The sequence below is a fragment of the Apteryx mantelli genome, chromosome 18, assembly GCF_036417845.1.
Source record: "Apteryx mantelli isolate bAptMan1 chromosome 18, bAptMan1.hap1, whole genome shotgun sequence".
Classification (NCBI taxonomy): domain Eukaryota; kingdom Metazoa; phylum Chordata; class Aves; order Apterygiformes; family Apterygidae; genus Apteryx; species Apteryx mantelli.
Genome location: NC_089995.1, coordinates 9,391,691 through 9,410,049, shown reverse-complemented (window position 1 = coordinate 9,410,049; position 18,359 = coordinate 9,391,691). Strand labels below are relative to the sequence as shown.

The 18,359-nt window shown below is 38.3% G+C and overlaps 1 protein-coding gene across 1 annotated transcript in view; it reads left to right on the top strand.

Annotated features, from left to right (window-relative positions):
• PREX1 (phosphatidylinositol-3,4,5-trisphosphate dependent Rac exchange factor 1) overlaps positions 1 to 17,332 on the top strand; it is a 180,869-nt gene extending 163,537 nt beyond the window's left edge. Inside the window, exons 27-40 of the mRNA XM_067308010.1 lie at positions 2,709 to 2,797; positions 3,207 to 3,289; positions 3,895 to 3,985; positions 5,696 to 5,824; positions 6,476 to 6,517; positions 8,360 to 8,577; positions 9,681 to 9,780; positions 10,462 to 10,605; positions 11,282 to 11,396; positions 11,848 to 11,914; positions 12,675 to 12,862; positions 13,564 to 13,666; positions 14,217 to 14,284; positions 15,313 to 17,332. Of these exons, the coding sequence (XP_067164111.1) occupies positions 2,709 to 2,797; positions 3,207 to 3,289; positions 3,895 to 3,985; positions 5,696 to 5,824; positions 6,476 to 6,517; positions 8,360 to 8,577; positions 9,681 to 9,780; positions 10,462 to 10,605; positions 11,282 to 11,396; positions 11,848 to 11,914; positions 12,675 to 12,862; positions 13,564 to 13,666; positions 14,217 to 14,284; positions 15,313 to 15,355 (1,480 nt within the window). The 3' untranslated portion in view covers positions 15,356 to 17,332. The remainder of the gene's footprint in view (positions 1 to 2,708; positions 2,798 to 3,206; positions 3,290 to 3,894; positions 3,986 to 5,695; positions 5,825 to 6,475; positions 6,518 to 8,359; positions 8,578 to 9,680; positions 9,781 to 10,461; positions 10,606 to 11,281; positions 11,397 to 11,847; positions 11,915 to 12,674; positions 12,863 to 13,563; positions 13,667 to 14,216; positions 14,285 to 15,312) is intronic.
• The last annotated feature ends 1,027 nt before the right edge of the window (positions 17,333 to 18,359 follow it).

Below are 18,359 nucleotides of genomic sequence, written 5' to 3'. Positions count from 1 at the left end.
ACAGAGCTTCAATGTAAACTGGCCTTAAAGGGATGATTTTTGCTGATCTGAGGACCCTCACAACAATCTTTCATAAAATCTCCTGATAGGCTGTTTGCCAGTTCTTGGAAGTCTCAGTTCAGGTTTTCCGGATACTCTGCATTCAGGATTCATAATGCCAGCTGCATGTCCTCTATGTGACTACCGTATGTTCACCAGAGTCTTTTTTCAAAGGACCATGCAGAAATTAGACATCCAACTCTCTTAGGTCACTTGCAAATCCCATCCCAACTCTAACCCACTTAAGGATTAGAACTAGTTTTTCTGAGGTTGATTATTTGAAATAACATTATTTTCAAGTCAGCCAATTATTCTGTGGTAAAATATATTCACTTAGTAAAGTGGTAACTAGCTATAATTATTTCACTACATTTATTGCCATGGAGACATACACAGAAAAAAATCTTTTCTTATAATGATACCGCAATACCAAGACTTTTAGAAAACTAAATTATCTTAGAACATAAAATAGTCTAGTGTGACTTTCCCCTTCTATTCCATATAATTGGGAACCACAGAAGCTCAGCAGAGTTTGCAGAGTGCTTGATCTTACAATAGCTGCTATTGTAAGGGGACTTTTCCATTCAAGTCTGCAAACAGTTTTCCCAGAAGTCTAAGATACTGAGAAAGAGAAATGGACATCCAGCTTTTTATTTTTAATAGACCTTTGAAACCACAAATGCAAATATTTATTCAGGTGTCTCAAAATCTTGTTTTTGAGAATTGATTGTGCTTCTCCTGGAGTATTTGCTACCAAAGGAAATCTCACACACTCCAAGTCTATCTTTCTTCTGAGGAAACAGTTGAAAAGTGAACTTCAGAAGAAATCAAATAACAAGTTGTGATCATGTCTGACCACTGCAATTTTGCATCCTTAACAGGTCGTTTTAACATTCATAGCAAGACTGTAGGATTTTTCCTATACATAGGAGTAAGGACACTCTCCAGAGAGTTATGAGGATTAGAGTAATTTAAATGAATGATACATCTTTGAAACTTCCATGTTACAGGCCTGAATCTTTACCTGGTGGTGTGGTTTTTTTGTTTTTTGTTTTTAATATATATATATACACTAATATGAGCGTTACATTTATGCAGGACTGTAGAAATGACAGAATCAGAATAATTTAGGTTGGAAGGGACCTCTGGAGCCCATATGGTCCAATCTCCTGATCAAAACAGGTCCAACGAGATTGGTTGCTCAAGGTCTTGTCCAGCTGAATATTGAACATCTCCAAGGACAGCAGATATCAAGTCAGTAAAGAAACAGAACCAGCACTTAAGATGTTGAGATCTGCGGCATCTATTTATTCTTACAGATTTAAATCTGCTCATGTGCTCTGAAGCTGTTTCATTGAAATGTGAAGAATTTCCTTCTTTGTTAATAGGAATCCCATTTCTCAACACTGTTTAGTTTAAAAGTATTATATAACTGAGGGTAGTCTATTCTGGGTAACAAAATGAGATCAAAACCAGAGTCTCTGTGGGTCTGTCACTTGCTCCAAAAAATTACACATAAAGGCAAGATGAGAAACATTTTTCTGTCTTACCTTTATTAGACAGAGGCAGAGAATTAAGCACAAATTACAGATAATAGTTACTCAAATGGGAATAAAATGTATTTTGATAGTTTTTGACCTAAAAAGCTACTACTGAGGAGCTACAAAAACAGGCAAATTACAGATAAGAAAATGTCTTCTTTGTGTTGGCCTTTCTTCTTTCTCAGGGATCATTAGGAGGTATCATTCAGATTTCATAAGAATTTGTACTGCAATGCAGTCACCTTAAGTCTTCTTCAGAAAAAATAGATTTCTTTGATAATAGGTTTAACAAAGGACAGACAAGAACCCAGGTCATGGACCAGGCATCTTTTAATTGCTTTTACTTATTTTCCTCATCTAAGTCCAAAATAAAAATAGAGGAAGAGCCAATCTTTATGGAGGATTTTGTAGTTCTTACGTTGGGCTTGTACCATTAAAACCACTGTGTCATTTACCTGGAAGGGGGCAGTCTGAAGTCTGTAGCTTTTTAATCAGTTTTATTAAATTATGGTTAGTGTAAACTGAACTTTAAACAGAGGAGATTCATGCTAGAATTTTCTCTGCGTGGAGCCAGCATTGATGTGAAGCCAACGGAAGTGAGTCTTCTGCTCCCTGAGACAGTGTTAGGTTCTGTCATGCCTGGTTCTCCAATGGTATAGATTCCTTAGAAGTCCTCTCCCATCTCCAATATCTGTGCTACTGCACCTTCAATGTATGCTGGAACTGGATGATGTGATATCCTGAGACCTGCTAACTAATGCTGCGTTCTGTTGAGATTCAAATTCATAAAGTATAATTATTCTTCCCCTAGTCTATTTTCCTAGGGCATGTTTAATGATGCAATCCAAATGAGGCCTGTGGTGGGAAGTTCATTTTCATCCTTTATAGGATCCAGGCAATATATTAAGCATTGAGTGGTCATGACAAATGGAAAAAGACATCCTCTTACAATGCCAGCCCATGAGGCCTCGTGTACTGGTTGTTCTGCATGTAACTGGGTTTTCTCTTGTATATGCTTAAGAGAATTTGTTTTGGCAATTGCAGTGTTAGTAAAAACAGAATGATGATGTATTAGAGACTGGGTGTAAGTACAGCTTTTTTAAACACCTTCTTTGCTTTTCTTTCTAGTGAATGTAACAGTAACCGGGATTCAGTGTTGTCCTACACCAGTGTACGGAGTAATAGCTCTTACTTAGGCAGCGATGAGATGGGATCAGGTGAGTATATGCATAGGTAACTGACATACTTCTCATACCAGACCCTTTAGTAGGGTCTTTGCTAATTTTAAGCACTTGCATGTTTAAGTTGCCAAGGTGGTTTCTTCAAAACTAATCACAAAAAATATGAAGAGATAGATATATGTTCATTTTCTCATGAACCACGGTAAATTTGGAATATGGAAGAGGTATTAGGCAGAGATAAGGTTCTTTAGGTTTTGGATATTTGCATAATATGAAAAATCATGAATATTTTGATGTATTAGTTATAGAAAAAGCTCTTGAGCTACCATTTTGTCTTCAGTAATCATTTTTCACCCACTCCAGTGTGAAGGTATGCTTGTGTCATGACCTCATCATAGATTACTTTAGTAAGACACTTAAAAGCATTTCATCTTGCCTTTATTAGGGGATGAGCTTCCCAATGATATGAGGATTCCTTTAGACAAACAAGACAAACTTCATGGCTGTCTGGAACATCTTTTTAACCAGGTCTGTAAACCATTACTAATACACAGAATTGCATGCTCTTTATCATTGTCAAGACAAGAGATCAGAAGTATCAGATTGTTTAGTTAAATCATATTTTGAGGGAAGGCAATCTATTAAGATTTTGGGGTACAGTGTAAGTAAACAGATTATAGGACAGTTTGAGAAAGCAATTTCATCAACATTCAAGTTGCCTCGTGTGATTAAGGTAAGGTTGACCTACCTTATATAAGGCATTAGATTAAGGAGAAAAAAAGCTTTGATGAAAAGGAAAGAGATAGCAAAACTCTAATACCTTGTGTGATCAAGATGGACCTCATATATGGATACTAGGAGAGCCTACAAGTTTAGCCAGCAGATGTCTTTATAGATGTATAGCATTGTATTGCCTTTGATCTCTTCAACATGTAGGTCGTTACTTGTCTGTGCAAAATATTATGTGAGTTCCTAGTTGGAATAGCTTAACACTATTTGCTAATGGAGGGATGTTTATGGAAATCATTCCAGAATCAAGTAGTTTAATGGCTTTTGCATTTTCCCACAACAATTCTGTCCAAATTTTCTTCTGCAAGTCTTACTAGCACTGATTGGAAATATTCCTATTGCAGGTTGATGCAATCAATGCACTTCTAAAAGGACCAATAATAAGTAAGGCCTTTGAAGAAACCAAGCACTTTCCAATGGACCATAGTTTGCAAGGTAAAGAAAAAGGTTGGTTGTATTTAATAATACGGTTTCCTAAGACTGAACAGCTTAACATGAATGCACACAGGCTACATGGCCACATGGGGTTACTTCAATTATGCAGTCTATCCAGTCATACTGACAGGACACATTAATAACTGGTGCCATGTCTGACCACTGCAATTTTGCATCCTTAACAGGTTATTTTTACATGAATTCCTTCTAAAATGCACAGAGCACTTTTCTGTAATATATTTCTGAATCCTCATAGCTCTTTCATAAGTCTCCAAGTCTATCCTTTGATGTAAACACAGACACACATCTCAAAAGGTACAAGGGAGAGATAGATCAGATTCAAGGAAAATGAACACTCTTGATAAGCTGATGAGGGACTGATCACTGTAGATCTGAGGCACCAAAAAGTTTTGCCTGAGTTTGCTTAATGAATTATTCTGCTTTTCTTCAAAGATGGGTGATTGCCAGAGTAAACTCATCCTCACATGACATTCATTTTGAAAACTGAGTCCCACAGAGAGCAAACAAATGATACTGTGTTTTTTTTTTCCTCGGGGAGCATGATGAGACTTTGGTCTTAATGGCTTTGAGGCCCAGGATGTGGTTTCTTCTCTCTCTGAAATACACAGGACTTTATTTTATGAACATTTGCTGCATTTCCTTTCTCAATTGAAATCTGAACCGTTTCTCTCTATTTCTACTATACTTCAGATGTTGTAGTCATGGGTGCCCCTACCTTTATAAGCTCTATTTTTAGGTACAGTTGCAAAATCTAGAAGACATTTTTTTCTGCTTCCAGAAATAGCTCCTATTTGTTTACATAAACTCATCTTTACAAAACATATTCACATATATGTAGAATATGTGTTAGTCTTTCCATGCACTGTTTGAACGAGGTGAGGAATTAAGATGCCCTGTGTTCACTTCCTTTATTTTGCTTAAACAGTCTCATTTATTACAACTAGATAAATTCCGTGACTCTTTTAGCTAACTGAAGTTAACTGATGAGCCCACATTCATCACACACAAGCCCTGCTTGCATTCAGCTGGAATCCTGGACCACAGTGACTGTTTAATACAATCCCGAGCTACAACAGACACCTTTCAGGGATGGATGTAAATTTGAATGCCATCCCATTCCTGTTCATGGGCAGGTTTTTGGCACAGTTTTTCTGCATTTCTCTGTCTGCTTATGCATTTTACCACCAATGATGGGACATTTGGCTTAGCTAATTAGCTAATTGTCCTGCATAGTTAAATAATTAGCTCCTATCAGGTAAAAGAAAAGCTGAATATTTCATAATTTCTCATCAGTATTATCAAATGTGACAGCTGCAACTAAAAAGTTGGTCTGATTCTGCATAGCCGGAGACTCTAGATATAAGTGCCTATACATTAAGAGACATAGAAAAGAGAAGGGAATTTTGTGCTTTGAGTGTAGTGGAGAACTCCCCTTCCCTGTGCATGTGACCTATGTACATAATTTCTAGTCCACAGTCCTGAAAACAGTGCTAGGAGACTGCTGACCGTGAGACTATAGGAATAGTCTTTTTTTCCTTCTGTATTAAATGTGGTTCAGAACCTCTTTCATTCAGAGTTGTTGCTGTTGATACTGTATCTCCGCTTGTATCTGTGTGCACATTATAACTAATAAGCCACTCTCAGCTACATAGCATTTCCTTAATGGCTAACAAACTCCATTTTTTCTAGAATTTAAACAGAAGGAAGAAACAACAGTTAGGTGCCGGAATAATATTCAAGCCAGCATTCAGGAAGATCCATGGAACCTTCCACTGCGCATCAAGAACCTTGTTGAAATCATACAAAAACATGTGGAAGGTCTGTGAATAGGGAAAGGTTTGTTATCAGCTTCTGGGAGAAAAGATAGCCCTTATGTGATCCGGTCTAGTAGTTCATTATATCTCAATAGGCTACAGACTACTAGATTCAAAAGAAGAACAGATAAAACAAGTGACTATGCAAAGTTCCAGTGCTGTATGGTAGCATCTCACTGATGCACTAAATGATTGCAAAGAATTTCTTCTCCCTTATTTTATCTCCTTAGTCCATTCAGACAGAATAGTGAGAGATGGCTGGTATATTCTAAAATGTTAATCAGCTACTACAACATCCTAAACCATTGCAGTCTGGTTGAACTGGAATAGGCTGGCTGAATCAGATGCTTTGCACTTGAGTGTAAACATCAACTGGACAGCAGTCACTTCCTTAGGGATTCAGCTACATGTGCAGTTTGCCTCCAATAATTCATGGTAGTTAATGGAGCATTTAGCCTATAAAAGTATTTGATTTACACCTTTTTTCTTCTTCTATCATTAAAATGTCCATAAGGACTACTAGAATAAATAGAAATGACCATGCCAAGGGGTTGAGGAGAGGGAGTGTGGGGAATGAGGAGACTGTTAAGCAAATGCAATCAAATCTACCTCAGTATCATGTTGACTAGAGCTTTCCTTCTCTTTACTTTTTTAGATGGGAAGAATCAGCTGCTTTTGGCCTTGTTAAAATGTACAGGTAAGGAGTTCTGATTCTGTGTATTAGTGCAAAACATTATTATATATACAGAGGTCCCTAGTATTTATAGCTTTACATGCTCATGCATACATCTGAGGGTTTTTTTTCTTAGCATTTAGTTTCTGTCCTGGCATTTTAGGCTAACATTTCTTGAGTTCCTCATCTAGGACAGCCTTTTCATGCATCTGTCATCTGTTCTTCAGTTTACATTGTTTCAGCTCACTTCAGGCTGCTGTGTCACCTGGCAGGTGGTTATGTTGCATAAACACCATTTCCTTTTTCCTGTCTTCATCTTTTTCCTTTTGTACAACCCTCATTCCCAGATGGCCTGGGCTGTTTCCTGCTGTGGTGAGGACATGCAGCAAAAATGAGACCTATTGCACAACTTTCTGTAAGACCATGGGCCCTGTCATCTTTCCAAACAGAGCAGGCACATTAGGTGTTAGGATTGTGTATACTGAAATTATAGCCAGGAGCAGATTAAGAACTTAAATATGCAGGCAGCACCTAATTACATTGTGAACACCATTAATGTGTTACCACACACAAAATATTGTATTGGCAGATCAACTGACTAGTGTTTTCCAGGACTGAATGTGCAGTCATTTTCGCAGTTGAAACATCTACTTGGTGTACTTTTGTTTGAAAATGAAGTAATAAATAACTACAATAGGCTGTCATTATTTCACTGTGCGAGGTTTGATTCTCAAGTCTTCATAGAATGATCATAAAGTTAGTATGACTCTAAATCAGCTCTTTGCTGCTGCCCATGCTGGCCCACGAGTCTGTCCAAACCAGCCTGTGGTGTCAGCCTCATGCCCGTAAAGGCTGTTTTAGGTGATAGCAGATACACTGATCCCGTAAGTCTCTACCTGTGCCCCATCTCGTGCAACATTTTCGTGAACATCCGCTGAAAAGAATGGAGGAGCAGATGGCACCGAACTGGTTGCGCCAGCTTTATGGCACCAGGGATTTCCTCATCTTGAGAGCAGGTCTCAGCGCTCTTTGTCTTACTTCCAGCAGTACAGAGGGGACTTGTCCTTAGGCTGGGGATATGGCCCAGGGCCTGGAGCCTATCAGTCAGTCTATTGTGTTCAGTGCTTTATAAAAATAATCCAACCTTCAAAGCCTCTGGGGGAACACTGCCTTGGCAATGAGAGACTGCTGTACCCCAGTGCCTTCTGGAGGAGCCCAAGGTGCTTGGGAAGTAGCTCTTCACTTATTCATGTGCCTCTTTGGTCTGCAATCCCCTTAAGTGTGACGAGGTTGATTTGACCAGCATGTGGCTGCCTGGCAGGCTGACTGGAAGCAAAGTTAACACAGGGGAAATTCTCCCAGGAAACATAAACCAATTGGTACCGTATGGGCAAGTCCAGTTAATGCATTAAGCATATGGGAAGCCCACAAAATACAGATGGATGAGGGGGAAGATGAATCTCTAATAGCCCAGGAGAGAAGTAATGGCAGAGACCCTCTTTCATGAATTCTCTTGCTTCTGTAAACATAAAAAGGTGGGAATCAGTCCAGATATGGCACTAAAGAATTACAGGGACACTTACACAGCTCTTCCCAGTCAGAAGAATGAACATGCAGATGGGAGAGGGAAAATAAACAGATGAGTTGACTGGAAAACTTTCAAACATGCATGTACCCCAGCTATGCTGTCTTTATCTCTGCACCCAGGTCACACAGCAAGAAGAGGTTATCTGTAAAGTCTGTGCAAAGCTACAGCAGAAGCTAAATGCCATGCACACACATACATACAAACTGCCTCTTCGGCAGTGAGATTAAAGACAAATATATTCCTCATGACTTTTGTGCTTCTCTCCCCTTCTCTGGCAGATACCGAGCTACAGCTGAGACGTGATGCCATCTTCTGTCAGTCCCTTGTAGCTGCTATTTGCACCTTTTCGGAGCAGTTACTGGCTGCTCTCAACTATCGATACAACAACAATGGGGAATACGAAGAGAGCAGCCGAGATGCCAGCAGGAAATGGCTGGAACAGATAGCAGCCACTGGTGTTTTACTAAACTACCAGTCTCTGCTCTCCCCTGCTGTGGTAAGATGAAGAGTTGTGGCCCCCTTGGGCCTGTTCACGTTTGCCTGTATGCTTCTGCTCCCACTCACAGCACAGCTCAAGCCCTTGCATCTAGCAGCATGTTTAGACTCATTACAGCAGCCTCAGGAGATTCTCGCTGCTGTCAGCCATGTCCCAGTATTCCATGTTCCATCATTTTCATCTCTTCACAAATACTGGACCACTGTCACATTAGAGCGCTTCAGGGATCAGTCTGTTTGCCTTAGTACTTTGGAGTCATTTGCTGCATGTATGGAGGATTTAGTGCTCAGTTGCTGGTAAAGCATATGTGTTCTGCCCTCTTCTGGTGAAAAAATACATTTCAACAAGTAGGCAAAAAAGTTCAGAGTATTGCTAGAGTTCCAAACAATATGGAAATCTGGGCTTTTGTTAATATGCCGACCACTTTTCTACAATAGATAGACTGCAGTCTCTCTGGAGACAGAGGTAATTCTGTAGTGCCTAAAAGCCTAAGCTGGATGCACCGTATCTAAGGGGGAGAGGACCAGATCTTATACAATTCATCTGTACCTAATGGACAGAAAATCCATAGCTGCAGTATATAAGCTACAGTAACTGTATCAGTGATAAAGAAAAAAGAAGCATTAAAAAGGGAAATAGCTCTGACTCTATAGAGAAACCATATTTTTTGCACTTTGTTAAAGAGTGCATTTTCAAATACAATCCAAACCATATGCATAAGCAACTGTATTATTCCTTCACATTAAATGGAATGTATGTACATTTATTTCACAATAACTTACAGGCTGTTCTTTAGGCTGTTTTTCATGTGTGTAGATACAGGATAAAGTTTAGAGAAAGAAATCTCTTAAAACTTCTTCAGTCCTTAAACTTCTCTGCTGTCTGCAAATCCCATCAAATGACATCTAAGCAAAGGGTAGCAAAGCTCATACCACACAGTGAAAGAGCCATCAGTAACTACCCAGCTGGGATGGAGTTAATGGAGAGCTGCATATTCTGCTCTAAGTCTCTGGAACCAAAGCATTGCAGTAGTGACTATACTTTCCTGCCTTCCATCCCCTTCTGCTAGATGACCTATTTGTGTCTGTTTCTCTGCCCTACAGAAGGAGGAGCGTACCATGCTAGAAGACATCCAGGTCACTCTGACTGAACTGGACAAAGTTGCCTTTTATTTCAAGCAGCTGGATGAAAGTCTTGTAGCAAGTGAGTGTTCTCAGTTTCTTTGAAGCTCTTTTCTCTTGTTTGTATTATGGGTTAACATCCTCCATGTTTATAAATCTGTCAGACCACATCAGTCCTGAGTGTTAGTCCATGTCATGTCAGTACTAAGCAGCTTCTTTGAAGCACCGTTGCATTCCCTCAGCTTCTACTGTGTACACACAGCAAAGCGGGACTGACAGGACGGGATGCCAGTGGCATGGTCGGTGATTCGGAACTATGGTCTGTGCCAGTGTTCCTCACCTATGTGATTTTGCATGTGGAGAGATGTGACAGATGATGGGCAGTTCCTGACAGATGTTCATAATTCACCAGACTGTCTAAGGTAGAAGGACTGTCCCTCCCCACCCTTCCTGTGTCTTCCATCCCACCCTGCCAGATCTCTCTCCACACTTACTGACTATAAGCTGCTGTGGAACATGATGGGATTTTACTTATTAACCATGCCTATTGCAGTAGCATCAAACATCATGTTAGGTCATGCTAGCTATGTCTTTGTAAGTACAATCTTTCAGAGTCTGCTTTCTCCAAATACAGACTCTTTCACACTCATCTAATGGTGGAGATCTGAAATGTCATTAGATAATCTGACAAATTCAGAAAGCAGTGTTTTCATATTTTTCCTGCTCTGGTAAAGCAGCAAGTGTTTTATTTTTATTTCTCCAGATACTCATGTCTTCTACCACATCGAAGGAAGTCGTCAGGCCTTGAAGGTTATCTTTTATCTTGACAGCTACTACTTCTCCAAACTGCCTTCTCGATTTCAGAATGGGGGAAGCTTGAAACTACACACGGTGCTCTTTACAAAAGGTGTCTATAAAAAGCTTTCTTGAAAAAAATAAGCTAACTGATGATGTCAAAAGATTCAAAGTAAAGAATGACCATGAAGTTCTTATCATAATGCAGCTTACAACTGCAGACATATTTAAGAAGCAGATGCTTTTATTCTAGGAAGACCTGGGGAGTGCTAGAAGTTAGAGTAAGACACAGTCATGAGAACAAGATTTGCCTCTTTTGAGCTTTTTTGTGCCTTCCCATAAAGTTTCAGGTCATAGTCAGAGACATTATATTGGATTAGATGGACAGTCTGATCTAGTATGGTATCTCCTATGTTCCCAAGGTATAGACAAATGTTTTTAAAAATGTTTTTAAAAGCATACATCATGACAGAATCATCTGGGCTGGAAATTAAAGAACATTGACTAGCACATATAAATAATAAGCAAATATTCACACTGTGATGTAACACTGGTGTTTTCCTTCAAGAGGATATTAGTAGGGAGTAATCAGTGTGAGGTCATACTACTTTCTGTGAAGGTCATCTTTATGATACTACCAGTACATCCCCATACAGGCAAATGCATTAATTCATGCAATAATAGAATCAACCTTGACATGACCTGACAGTCATTTGCTGAGCAGTTAGATGATATAAACAATTAAATTTTAAAAAAACATAGGTTTAGTAAAATGTTTTCTCCTCCAGCTCTGGAGAGTATGGAGGGGCAATCACAACCAGCTGGCTCATCTCTAGAAGAACTTCCACAGCAAATTAATGGTATCTCGCTTGAAAAAGTGCAGCAATATTACCGTAAACTCAGGTATTTCATGCTTCTCCTTCACCTTAAAAGACATTGAACAGAGTGCTCTTTGCTAAAGACCTTAAAACAAATAAGAGAGATCCCTTTCCTGATGATTTCATGTCTTGTACAAATATGTTTCTTTGAGATCCTCACTGTGTGGGAAACCTCTTAATTTTCTTCCCACAATTAAGCTTGTTCTGGAGTAGTGCACTGTGTGGGAACAAATTCCCATCTAATTTGACTTAAGAGTTTTGAGCAAAGCTAAAATTAAATAAGAAGCGGGTTTTTAGAATATTTCAGTACAGATTCAGTAAATTACTGCAATCCAAGTGCTTCAATAAGAAAGCAGATCTTGAACTACTGGACTTTTAGCTTAGCATTCTCAGATGTTTTATAAAAAGTAGTTATACATATATGTGTTTGAAATGAGAATCATTGGCTAATGTATTTCTTACTGACCTTTTTGCAGGACATTTTACCTAGAGAGGTCAAACTTGCCCACTGATTCTAATACTACCGCAGTGAAGATTGACCAGGTATTATTCTTGTTTTTATTTCTGCATGGGTTAGTCTTTAAAATCCTAGTTGTGGGCCAGGATCCCCATGTGCCAGACCTGTGCAAACCCAAAAGTCATTTAAAAAATGTTCTCTGCCCTAAAAAACTAATTTGAATTTCTCTGAGGCTTGGCTACAGTTCTTTTGTCTAGAAGTAAATGTGGCAAACTGGGGCAGACAAAAAACCTTTTAATCTAGGCACTAGTAAGATTCCCTATCACCTTCATTGCCCCTGTTAAATAAGGTATCTGATGTTAGACAGAATGAATGAATTTTCCTCTCCCACAGAGGTATGAAAATGAACAAACATTCAATTTGCAAGTTATGCTTTGTTCACAATTACAGAAGAAAACCACATGAAAATAGTACTTCCCAGTATCTCATCTAAAGGCAGTCTAACTGGGGCAGGTGATATATGTGAATATAAGCATGAAAGATAGACGTAAATACTGCTGCAGTGAAGACAAATCAGAGACTATCTTTGCAATAGTAATATACATTGTAAACTACGTATGTGATTTGCGATCATTTGCAAAAAATTTTCCCAAAGCTCAGTCATCGTTTGTATTTTTTCAGTTCCAAAGTTCATATATATTCTAAATTCTCTTACTTTGTGGCAGCTGCTCTTGTGCAGATTTAAGGTATTGTGCTTAGACATAGGATAAAGTATTGTAAATATCTTTATAAACGAAGGAGTAAATATGCCACTGATACTTTTTTTTTTTTTATTACTTTGTTTAGCTTATTCGCCCTATTAATGCAATGGATGAGCTTTGCAGGCTGATGAAATCTTTTATTAATACAAAACCCACCCAATCAGGATATTCCAGCAGTAATACATCAGGAGCTGGGCTGCTGCCTATATCCTCAGAGCTCTGTTATCGACTCGGAGCCTGTCAGATTACTATGTGTGGCACTGGGATGCAGAGGTGAGATTTAACAAACCTACATGGTACTGCTGTGATGAGAACTTTTTTCCTCTCCAGAAATGTGAGCAATATATTTCATTCTGTTCAAAGCAATAGAAAAGTAGATACTGAGGAAGGGAACCTATAAGGACCCATATCTGCTGCCATTTTTATTTTAGGGTAGGTTGCAACTTTTAACACTTTTTTTTAATAATTAACACATTTTTTTTATGTTCTAATAGGATCCACCAATGCAATTGACTGAGCAAGCTCATTGCATATAACTTTCAGTCAACCCCCTCTTCAATCACACACTGAAAATCTAGGAAGTTGCTCCTAAATAGCTTTATAATCTTGGTATATGCAAGCTTTGATTCTACACACACCACTGTTCTTCCAGTGGCTCAACACCAATGAGTATAGAATAGATTCATTTGTGAATATCTTGTATGAATCAATGCAGAACAGCAGCAAAACATAGCCCTGTGGTAACAACGTAAGAGACTCCAGCAATTGCAGTCTCTCGATGTACTGAGACTGGAAATGGGTGACTTGAGCTCATTGTTTAGGTTTGTAAGTCAAAAAGCTAAGAAGTAAATATAAAAACAGTAGCTAATAGAAGTTCTATGTAACAGTAAGTAAGTGTCCTACAAGATATACATATATCTTTATACATTTTAAAATATGATTTATGATTTAATATTCCTTATTCCCATGTGCAGAAGTACATTAAGTGTGTCCCTGGAGCAGGCAGCCATACTGGCTCGAAGTCATGGACTTTTACCCAAGTGTATCATGCAAGCTACAGACATCATGCGAAAGCAAGTAAGTATTTGGATCTGTGTGTCTGCTGCATGACACCATCTTCATTCCAGTAGCATCACTGTACAAACACCAATTTGCTTCTCTGTGGCTCTGTATTTTGTGCACTACAAGCCCATATAGCCAAACATCTAGTAATGTCTGAACAGCTACACATATATTAAGCAGAAATGAACTTATGCATATACAGCAATTAAAATATATTAGTCAATGTACATTATTTAAAGTGTGTGCCTTGATGGTTAGAAGGTAGAGGCTATCCTGTATATTTAAGGCAATTTCGGTATATACAAAAAAACAAGGTCTTGAACACAGAGTGTTAAATTGTAGAAATTCCCTAGTGCTAGACAGTAGTGCCTGTAAAGTGCTTTGGGACTAATTCCATCTTTTAAGTAAACACAGATGACTAATGTATCCACCCAATGGATTCCAAATCTTCTAAGAGTAGTTAATGGATTCTCAAATAAAAACCATATTCTCATTATAATATTTTCCCCTAAGGATCAGATGCTTTATCGATATTGTCAGTACTATAAATTCTCTGTTTCCTTAGGGACCAAGGGTTGAAATCTCTGCCAAGAATCTCAAAGTGATGGACCAAATGCCACAGTGTGCACCCCGGTAAGTTACTACATACTGTGCATTTTATCTGAGTGCTGGTTTTATGTTCCTGTACCAGTTGCGGAGTTCCTGTAACAACCAAAGATCTCTTTAGTAGCAATGGAGGAAAAGAGAAAAAAAAAATCCTGTTCTTCATCACTGTGCTAAACAAAGTGCGCTGTAGCTTACAGAGCTTTGCTCCTAAAACTTGGCAGGTCATTAACCTCAAAGGCTTCTGCAGTTTTCTAAATAAGACTTTGCTGAATGGGGAGAAGGGTCTTTTTTTGGATAGCTGCTATGAATCGGTAAAGCTAATGATTGACAGCCATCTGGGGAATGCTGAGAAAAAAATTCCTGAATGGCAAATCTGACTGCAGCTATGCAAAGATAATTCATAAGCTAATACCTTGGCTATAGCCCTATTGGGTATTTAGACTAGCTTGACAGTTTAGTTATTTATAGAAGAGCAGATTTAAGAGAAAGCACTTCAGGTCAGAGTAACCATATAGTGATACAGCTTTAAAAAAGATCAGTTGCCCAGGGTTATGTCTGCTGTTTTTGTCTAGAACACAACTTTGAAAAGTCCTGCACATTTGTGAATCCTACTGCATCTAATGGGAGCTGGAGATGTTCATCATCTTTCTCTACAGGATATTTTTTAAAAATACCTTTATTACTAAGAGAAGCATCTCTTTTTAGCCTCTTTCCTCCAACTTCATATATCAGAGAAGAGGATATTCTTTAATAAACTATAACAAAGCATTTTCACACAATGGTAGGAATAAATTGTTATGATTTAGATGTGCAATCAGTCCATATAAATTATCAGAGAAACTTCTGCTTCTACTCTTGTTAATGACGTTGTTCACATGAAGAAGGCAAAACACTTCTGGCTTGTAAGAATAAGCACCAGAAGAGATCAGTAAGGTTTGTGCCATCCCTCCAGATAGTGCAGATGTATTTGCTAGTGCAAATCTCACATACTATGCTATTACTTTATATTATCATTATTAAGACATTTAATACCATACTCTTAATCTGCCTTTAAGACTCTACAGGTTGTGCCAGCCACCTACAGATGGGGATTTATAAAAGTGAAAGAGACACCTACATCACGGCATCATTAAAGCATTCAACAAAGAGCAGCCCTGTCTGAGGACCCACGCTGACTGACACTGACGGCGTTGAATCAAGAGAGGAAGAGTTTGTGCTCCGTTTTAGTAGGAGATGAACCTGCTGGACCCAGGCACCAAGAATCTGCCTTTGAACTTCTGTAGCACATGCAGGAGTTCTTGTATTTCTTTGACTTGTTGAAGAAATTCTTGAAACAAATGCCACAGAGCTAAGATGGACGTTACTGCCGTTTGCCAGATGCCTGGAAAGATGGCAATTATATGTCAAGTTTTACTGATGAGCTGTTTGTGCTGCCACTTAAAAGTTGTGGACTTCAAGATACGGATTGGTTAAGAAAATCCACAATGAAGCATATCTCTCTCCCTGTACTGCATCTGGCATCCATTTAATTGCCAGCATAGTTTTGGTCAGTGGCCTTGAGCAGTAGCTTCCAAACACCACTTTTTAATGTACTGACCTGCACTTTTGAACACTGAATAGCACAATCTATGGTTTATTCAGATGTGAACATAAAGAATTTCTTCTGGAGTCATTTTCCACTTCATCCCAGTGAGAACCAATCTCTCTATGCTGCAGAGTATACATTCCATAATACTTCTTACCATTACTTCATTTTACTTACTGTAGCTTTCAGGTTTTGGATTAACTCTTTTTACTAATGCCCTATTATGTACTCTGGAAATACAGTAATATTTAAGAGGCGAGATTGGGAGTGAAGGATTTTAAAGGAAACTTTACAAAGGAAAAATACAGTCTTACAATCTGATTATTTGAACAGATGTAGTTTTTAAAACAGGTCAGAAAACCTATACTTATTTATGTGGAGTGGAATATGTGTTTTGGATCATGTTATTATATATACAAGATTTAAATAAAAATTATATTGTTTAAAATGGGACCAATATGCTGGCAATTACACAGCTACTCCCAGTTTACTGAAAAAAATCTACATTATTTAAAATCTTTCAATATTTAAGTAGTCTTTAATACAGTTATTAAGATGTATTAGGGATGCTTTTAAGTTAAAAGAAAAAAGAAATCATGTATATAATGTACTTTATTTTTTCTTGTTTGAAGAATGTTCTCCATCCTGTCAGTATTATCCTAAGCACAGTAATTTTTTCCAGATTACTGGCTGAAACTAATTGCAACATGTCAGCAGTCTCAGGACAGAAATAATGTTCTTTTGGAGTGAGTGCCTTAACATGAACACCCATCCCTAACCTATTTCAGTAGTAGTGGGTGACGGAAGTAGAAGGGTGTACGGGAAACTATTCTGCTGTTTCTCCACAGTCTCATTTAAAACAGTTTATTGTTAGGAGATCCAGAAGCTCTTTGCAGTGATGTATATTCTAGAAAATAAAGGTTTGGGGTTTTTTATTTGTGAGGTTTGGTTGTTTTTTAACTGGCTTAATTTTATTTTATTAACATCCCACCTATTTCAAATATTGAATTAAAACTAGATTCTTTCTATTTGGCTGTGAAGGTCTTGTAAATTTTTTGATCTACAAATCAGCACAAAACAGCTGATGTCAAGTTTGGCGGTGCAGGTTGTTCTGAACCTTGCTTCTTACTTTTCTTCACTCAGACTGAAATAATTTTGGGGAAACAACTGCTTTTGTTTAATCTCTTTCTTTTAACTATTATTTCCTCTGACCTACAATAATCCATTGCAGGGAATTATGGAAACACATCACTAAGCTCTCAGATACAAGGGTTTGTTACTGGATGATCCCTTTTGTACTGCAGTAAGATCAGCAGAGCATTATTTCAATGCCTTTTCTGATCTGCTTATTAATTTTGGAAGAGTTATTCTTGCCATTTGCTGTTTGAAGAAGAAATGGATGTTTCTTTACTGAATCCACAACTTAAAATTAACTGTAATATTATCAAAATAAGAACTGTAGGAACACCCCCCCCAAAAAAAAAAAAGAACACATAGGCCAGGATCCTCCCTTTGGCTAAACCTGCTCTGTTGACCTCAGTGCAACTGTAGCCGTTTATGCAGCCTGGGAGGATCCCGACCCACATTTATACGGTCATTGTAGACATTAAAGATGCATAGAAGAGTATCTAAGGGCATTTACACTGTGCACTGTTTTACGTTGAAATGTGTATGTTATTCTCATTAAAAACATGATAGAAGTTTTTATTATTAAAAGCTGGTTTATATTATAAGGAAAGAAGGTATGATCTTATTTTTCTGTTAAACTCTTCAGTTCTTTAGCTCTCTAAGTTGTATTTAACACTTTAAGTTCTGTTTGATATTTGTATGCAGCTATGGGAGGTCAGAAGTTTAAACTGTAAGGGAAAAGTTTTGATACCTGCTCAAAGTGGCAGTGTAGTGCTGAACTCTTCCTGTTTGTGCAGTGTCAGCTACAGATGTGGTCTCACTGCAGACTTCCTGTCAAAGTAGAACAGAAAAACTGTTTTGCTGCTGTAAAACTGCAAAGTTTAAATCCAGAACTGGAAAAACAGATTCAAGTGGAAAAAAGAGGGCAATGCACAAGACAGCCTGCAAGTAAAGAGAGCAGATCGGGTCTGCAAAATTTCCATGGCTAAAAGCAAAGTGAGAATTAGGCTCACCAGAACCTCGCAAGGGGAGCTCTCGCAGTTCTGGAGCATCTGATGCATTACCATGTGGAAAACTTGGTTCAGATGGAGAAAATGGAAACTAGCAGCATGCTTATGAGGTGCATAAGCAGCTGGCTAAAGGAAAGAAGGCAACACCGAAAAGAAAGTGAGGCTTGGGTGGCAGTTGCAAGTGGAATTTCTTATGCATCAGTCTTGTAACTGAACATGTTTAACATTTTCATTTACCACTGTGGCACAGGTATTAGGCAATTGGGGCTGATGCAAAGTTGGGAGGCACTATCCATCCAACTAGAAGAGAATCAGGATACACACAAAAAACCCTAGAAGACTTTGAAGACAAGTGATTTGAATGGGATGAAATTTTATA